This window comes from Alligator mississippiensis, chromosome 14, assembly GCF_030867095.1.
Source record: "Alligator mississippiensis isolate rAllMis1 chromosome 14, rAllMis1, whole genome shotgun sequence".
NCBI lineage: Eukaryota > Metazoa > Chordata > Crocodylia > Alligatoridae > Alligator > Alligator mississippiensis.
The window spans coordinates 19,335,702-19,343,128 of NC_081837.1; the positions used below are offsets into that span (position 1 = coordinate 19,335,702).

The 7,427-nt window shown below is 56.6% G+C and overlaps 1 protein-coding gene across 1 annotated transcript; it reads left to right on the plus strand.

Annotated features, from left to right (window-relative positions):
- The first annotated feature begins 165 nt into the window (after positions 1 to 165).
- On the plus strand, positions 166 to 6,365 carry LOC132244778 (major histocompatibility complex class I-related gene protein-like). The gene is made up of 3 exons (XM_059717229.1): positions 166 to 2,027; positions 4,123 to 4,206; positions 4,685 to 6,365. Exons 1-3 carry the CDS (start codon positions 1,826 to 1,828, stop codon positions 4,717 to 4,719), a joined length of 321 nt encoding a protein of 106 aa, XP_059573212.1. The 5' UTR covers positions 166 to 1,825; the 3' UTR covers positions 4,720 to 6,365.
- Positions 6,366 to 7,427: the final 1,062 nt, after the last annotated feature.

A 7,427-nucleotide genomic window follows, 5' to 3' on the forward strand; every position in this document is an offset into this window, starting at 1 on the left:
CCCGCCGCCCAGCCTGCGCTGCACTGCGCACGCGCGAACCCTCTGCTCCTTCCCCCCCTTCGCCCCGCTGTTGTGACGCATAAGCTCTCCATTGGCCGCGGCGCAGGTGGGCGGGCTGAGGGCGGGCAGGGGGGGGGGTGGGGCGGAGAGACTTGAACCCTTTCGTGTCCTGTCTGCACCCACCCTGGGCACCGGGTCACACCTGCGTCTACCTCCAGGCTTCCAGTTGCACCCCCTTCTCCCCCAGCACCCAGCTGCCCCGCTTTTCTCCCCATCATGGTGGTGTGCATGTGATGGGAGGCAGCAGACATGGGCGTGGGAGAGGGGGCTGTCCCCAGAGCAGAGGGGAGCACATGCATGCAGAACCGCGTATCCATGGACAGGAGGGGGGGCAAAGGACACGTGCATTGGGCGGGAGGGGTGGTGAGCACAGACTGCCCCCCCAAGCCCCTGCTGCCCCCCAGCTCCAGCTAGTGACTCCCTGAGGGAAGTGGGTGGTGGGGGGTTCTCATGCCTCTCTGTGAGCCTCCCACTGCTGCCCCCCAGGTGTGGATGAGCTCAGGACCCCCAGCCAACTGCATCTGGGAGGTAACCGGGAGCCATCAGCTACTCCAGGCTGTGGCCCAAGGGGGGCAAATCCACTCCCCAAACTGGAACTGCCCCCCACCGCCCCCCACACACACACTGGAGCCCTCCACAGTGCCAGCAGGCCCAGGGCTGGGGTCCATTAACACAAGAGAGTGGAGGCTGGATGTGGAGCTGGATCCTGAGCAGGACAGAAGTAAAGTTTTGTGTTAAAGTGTGTGAACTTTTGGCAAGGCAGGAGTTGAGAGTCCCAGGGGGCGAGGACCAGACCCCCAGGCATGAGGGCTGGGTGGGCAGTGACTGCAGGGACTCAGATGTCCATGTGGGGAGAGTCATGGGGTGCAGGGACCAGGCCCCGTCACCCCCCTGGTGCAGGCAGGGTTTGGGCTGACTGGGGCACAGCGCTGGTGGCACCTCTGGGGCTGCAGTGGGGTCGCTGCTCTGGGCAGCTGCAGCATCCCCTGCTCGGGCTCTGCTCCCAGGCCTCACTGCCCCATGGGGAGGCTGCCCAGTGCCGCGCTGCTCCCGCACAGAGAAGCACCACTCTGGGTAGCAGGAACAACGCAGACCCAGGTCACCCAGCGCAGGTGGAATGAGAACAAGGCCATTCTTTAGCATGCAGGAGCCTACCTGCAGGAGACCTGCATGGAGTGGCTGCGGCAGTACCTGCAGCACGGGGAGGCAGCGCTGCAGAGCAGTGAGTCCCAGTGTCACCGCCCAGGACAGCACTGACCGGGCACCCCCTCACCCCAGGGAATGCCTGCCCCATCCCCCTGTGTCCAGGATGGCGACCACTGCTTCTTGGTCTTGCTGCTGGGTGAGACCCCAGCACAGCTGTAGAACACGGTGCCTCTGTCCCTGCCCTGGTCAGGCCTCCCAGCTGGGCAGAGCCCACGTGGTGTCTGTGCCCTGGCCACGTGTCTGAGAACCAGAGATCAGCTGTGTCGAACCCTGTTCCTGCAGCCCTGAGCCCAGCGGATCCGTGTCTCCCGTCCCCCACGCTCCTTCCCCAACACTGCCTGCTCCTGCCTCAAATGGGCGCTGGAGCCAATTTGTGTGGCCCGGTGCAGGGCCCAGCCCGGGCTCCTGGCAGGGGTGCTGAGGGCCCAACAGGGCAGTCACTCTAGCAGGTGTCTCCTCCCTCCCAGAGCGTCCCGTGGCACAGGTGAGCGAGAAGCCATCATCCTGGGGCGGACGCACCACCCTAGCCTGCCAGGTCCATGACTTCTGCCCCAAGGACATGGCTGCTGTCTGGCTGAAAAATGGGGAGGTGCAACCCCAGGAGACGAGCCATGCAGGGGTCCTTCCCAGCAGAGGTGAGACCTACCAGACCTGGGCCACCATCGAGATTGCCCCGAGCAGCAACCACAACTACGCCTGCAGCGTGAGGCACGAGAGCCTGGGGGCAGCTCTGAGAGTGGCCTGGGACAAGGGCCGGACGGGTGAGTGACCCCCGCACGGGGAGGGAGAAGAAACGTGGTGCTCAGGAGGGAGGAGCTGACTGACCCTACTGAGCGGGGAGGAATTGGGGGGTCAGAGGATGCAGGGGTACTGATGGGGAGGGGGCACTGGGCCCATGCAGCATTGGGAACAAGTCTGGGGGTTTGCCTCACTCACAGACCCCTTCCCTCTTCCAGAGTCCAACCCAGTGCTGACTGTGGGCATCTTTATTGGTGTTGTGTGGGTCATTGCAGGTGTTTACTGCCACAGTAAGTGCTAGGAAGAGCCCTTGGAGCCAGGCCGTGCCCAGGCCTTGGTGCAGGGGAGCAGGAAGGGCTCATCACTGCTGTGCCTGGGACCTGGGAGGACAGTGGATTCTCCAGCTGCTCTGGGCTCCCAGGCCCACATGACCCGGGGGTGGCAGCAGCTGGGGCTGGGGACAGGTCTCACCCTCGCTCTCGTGGAGCTAGCAGCTCTGGCTGGGTGTGGGGCCACGGAGCTCCTTGGTGTGAGCTCTGGGTGAGAGGCAGGACCAGGCCAACTTCAGCTAATACAATCACCACTTCTCAACACATCTGGAGGGCGCAGACCCCGGCCAGGCTCAGGAGCACAGTCCCATGCATGGTCCTGAGGTTGCTTGATGTTCACCCAGGGATGCATACGCTGCACAGCCTCTGCCTGCTGTGGCTCACAGCTCCCCAGCCTGCAGCTTGTGCAGCATCCACATTGCTGAGGAGTGTTTGGCCTCTCCCTCTCCCTGCCCAGATCCTGGGTTCCCCTGCCACCATCACCCTCCAGGCACCCACCTTCCATCTCCTTTGGGCACAGCCCTGAGATGTTGGCAGATATGATGTCCTGCAGTAACCCGACATGGGAGAGAGGCAGAGATGACCGGAGTCCCGTGGCTGCACCAGCCTCAGGCTCAGATGCCCACGGCCCGCTCATCCCCTGGTCTGGGCAGGGCCTGGAGGACCTGGAGGAGGGAGCAGGGGCTGTGCACTGGGCCAGCACCTGGTTCTAGGCACCAGCAACACAGCAAATAGCCGAGAAAAAGGGGCAGGAGCCACAGTGTCAGGTCCAGCAGGTCAGCGACAGAGGCGATACCCAGGAACCACTACTTAGTGGACCAAAGGACTGTGGCAGGGGCAGTCCTGGGCATCTGGAGGGCCATGGAGACCTCTTCAGATGGCCAAGCGGACACACCGTAGGTAGAGCCATGGGGCAGGAGGGGAGGGACTCACCCGCTCTGTCTCCAGTGCACAACGCAGGCATCCAGCTCACTGCTTCAGGCGCAGGCTGAGTCACAACTCAGGATGCAGCCGTGGCAGCTGCTGTACTGCTCACAGGCCACGGTGTTGACCTGGGTCACATCCATGGAGGAGCCCACGTACAGCCAGCTCTGCACTGGGGATGCACAGGCAGGGAGGGACTGGTGTGAGGGGGAAGCCACATCGGAGGCAATGTGCACGTGCACATGATGGGAAGGAGAGGGAGCAAGGCCTGCCTGTGCTGGGCTTGCTGAGAGCTTGTTTGGTGGGCTGGGTGTGTGGGTCCTATGCTCTGAGCAGCAGTTTTGCGTGCTGCTAGCTGAGTGGTTGCTGAGCTAAGCACAGACAGCCAAAGAGCCTGAGGATGAAACAACGCAGTCAGTGCTCACCTGTCAGTCGAAGCTGCGTGGACTGAACTGAGAAGCAAGTGAACAGGCATTCAGTTTTTTTCAGGAAAGGCAGCCACATCCCCACAGTGGCGCTGGGGGGCGCTAGAGCATGGCTTCCTGCCTGCCAGCCACTGCCAAAAGAAGGGACTGAAGCTCCAGCGGAGGGCACGGGCACCAGCCTGAGGAGGACTGCCCCACAGGCAAACCCTGGCTGTGGGCTGGGCCGGGAAGGGGATTGGTGGGATGGGCGAAGCCTGGAGCCTGGGGGCAGGGCTTGTGCAGGCGGCAGGGCATGGAACTTTGGGGCGTCCTCATTGTGCGGGGGGCCCCTTAGGGTAGGGGGTCTGCAAGCGGGGCTCTGGGGGTGCCTGGCCTGGCTGGGGTTGCTAAGAGGGGGTCTGCCCCCTCAGCCCTGCACTTACCCTAGTGACCCCGTGCAGGCAACGCTATCCTGGAGCTGTTGAAGGAGAAGGTGAACAAGCAGGCGTGGAGTGTACATACTTTTTCCTATCTTCAAGACTGCGGTGAGTGAAGCAGTTGCAGAGGAGTTACAAAGAACAAACACTTGCCCTTATCTGTTCTACTGTACAGAGCCAGCAATTCTCCACAAAGCGGTTATGTCATCTTATAACTCAAATGATCAAAGTTTAAGGCATTTATTTTTTTTCTGATTCCACAGTCCCCCCCTTTGAGACTATTTAGTCTCACTTTAGCCTTAAACTTCCATTCTCATGAGCCCCTCTATTTCATCATGCAGCCTTTCATGTTTTCTTTCAATCTGCTCACGCTTTTGTAACACCATTATTCTAGACTCTGCCGTGGGTTTTCTTGCCTTGCTAAAGCTTCTATTGTGGCTGAAATGTTAATTATGGCTAATTCCAATTCTCTTATTTCAAGCCACGGTATGAAGGCTCTCACAAATTGATGGAACCCTGTGTTTTTGGTAGCTAAGGGGTTAACCGCCCTTTTCATGTGATGGTTGACATTTTTTACTTGTTCCAGATATATTGCACTATGCAGTTCGAAACCAGGGATAACACGTCCACGACTGCATGCCCCCACTCAATTCCAGGGCAAGATTTTATGAGCCCTGTTTCCGCAGATCCAGGAAAGGCCCGGGATAAAAAGGGTACTCAAATCTGGACAGCTGTTGTGCCATATACGACACTTTCGATTGATATGCATCGTATAGGACGGACCACGTTCGGCTGCTATCCTGCTGGACCGAGATATATTACAAGAAGTAAAATTGGAGTGAATGTCAAATTCCGATCTGTTTGCAATGAGAGCAACATGAGGTTCCTTAGAAAAGTTGTAGACCATGAATCCTGTACAATTGAGAGAGGGTACTTTACCCAACAGCATTCCACTGGTGCTAGTAGGGCTATAATCTAGAGTAGTTAGGCAATGAGGGTAGTGTCCTACAGGTGTGGCTTTATTGTAAGCTCCGGTGTTGTTGGATCTGTAACAGAAAGACGCCTCTACTCTTGGGGAGATTATCCAGATAGCAGGGGCGGCCCTCCTTTCCTTAGGAGCGGACCGATGGGCAGCTAACGAGTAGTGTCTAAGGAAGCCGCCGTTAATTTTTCCCCATTGCTGGAGGGATATTGGCACTCCGATCATTGGGATTCATTGGTGTAGGTGCGCTGGGCTGTGAGAGCATATCCAGCAGTCACTTTTATTTCCAGCTTGAGCCACCGTAAAGGAGATCTGCAAGTACAAATTTTTCTCCCACCCCCCTTGGGTGATACTAAGATACCCAGGTGTGATGTATCAGGATATCAGTGCCATTTTTAGAGACAGGAGGGACAAAGAATTTCAACAACAAATATAACCAGCACCAGTAAGAGAAAGAACACTAGCAGCCAAACCCAGGATGGCAGCCAAAGCCTTTCTTTGTCCTCTGGGCTCAGGTTACCTAAAGGACTGAGAATGTCGGCTCTTGGTCTTGATCGAGGTGGTGATCTTCCGAGTGGGAGCTTTACTTTCTTCAAGGCCGAAGATGATATCTTTATTCTTCAACTGATGAATCTGGCTGGGCTGAGGTGTTGGGTTCAGGGGAGAGGTTACTAGCACTTGCACCCTGATGCTCCTCACTTGCCTGAGTGAGGTCCCGAGGGTCTTTGTCCTTGGCCTCAGGGAAAGGTCCCAACCTGGGTTGGAATTCAGCTGCTTTGGGGTCCAATGGAGGTGATACCTTCTTGCAGTGTGAGGCGTGAGTCCACGTTTGGTGGCCTTGGCAACGAACAGCAGAATTAGTGGTCAGAAGTACCTGGAAAGGTCCCTTCCATCTGGGTTGAAGTGCGTTTTTCCATTGATAGACCTTTACGTAGACCCAATCTCCTGCTTTGAGGTTGTGACAGGGAACATCCGGTGGTTGAGGTAAGGCTTCTTGGACCTGGGCTGCAGCCTGATGTTGAACCGGTTGTTGCTGATGTGGGAGTCTCAGGAGAGCAGGGTTCGAACAAAGGTCAAGGATATCCTCTGCTGGCTCTGGTGGTGGGGGTGCCCCGGGCAATGCTGGATACATCGGAGCGGTGGCCGGCGTGTAATTTGGGGGAGCAGCCAATTTCTCCCGAACAGCTTTTAACTGCTGTTTTAATTTTTCTTGAGAGTCTTTTAGACTTCTAGTTTGAGATTCTGTCTGCCTTTTGGACATTTCATCATACCAATAAAAGTACATGTCCCACTGGTTTTGTGGTGTCTTGGATCCATGGGACTCTAAAGCCCCTCTTAAGTGCACTATTTTATCCCGATCCAATGTTCCTTCCTGTGGAAAATGCTTCACGGGATCATCCCTAGTATCCCAGTTCCACTTATCCAGGTACTTGCAAGCCTCGGGAGAATAGTGTGTGTACATGAAGTACGCCGGAGTCCCCTTAGGGGGAACGGGAACTTGCTTAGACTGACTTGTTCCCATTTTCAGTCACACAGGGAGACGTAGGAGAGGCTTATTTAGGATGTCCGGGCCGCTCAGTGCCTTGCCCCGCAGCTTTTCACCGCCCAGACAAAAGGCTTCTGACCCGACACCGGCTCATAAAATGGAAATGGGGAGGGAAACACAAGAGGGATCCTTTCACTCCTGTTCTCGGCAGAAGCTACTGGGACAAGGGGTTTGGAAAAGACAAAATCACTCAGACACCCTGTCCACTGGGTCACGAGGTTCCAGCTGGGCCCCTTGCTTTCGACGCTACCTTTTTAGGCAGAATTGGGGTGGCTAGACCCAGCCTTAGTCCCAGACCTGGTCAGTGGCTCATTTTTCTAAATACACACACGCACATTCATTCAATAGCCAGAGAGAAAAAGAGCAAATTACTCGGAAGCCCTGTCCACTGGGTCACGAGGTTCCAGTTGGGCCGCCTTGCTTTCCAAACTGCCCTGTCAGGCAGAATTGGGGCGGCTGAACCCAACCGTAGTCTCAGACCTGGTCAGTGGCTCATATTTCTAAATATGCACACACGCGCATTAATTCAGTCAGCCAGACCTCCTCCCCCACACCGCCTTAGCTAATTAACTACAAGCCCAATGTGCTGTTGTATGAAGGTGCTTCAAACTCTTTCTCCCTGAATAAAAGGTACGTTACCAGACACAAAATTGGATCCTTTACCAGACAGAAAAGTTTAGCCGGCAGTAAGGTTCAGACTGACCTGGGTTTTGTCATTACCCCTGGTGACACGTCGGCATGACGATCTTGTCTTTTCTTCTCTCTTAGGTGTCTGGTGAGACTTGAGACCCCAAGCATTCT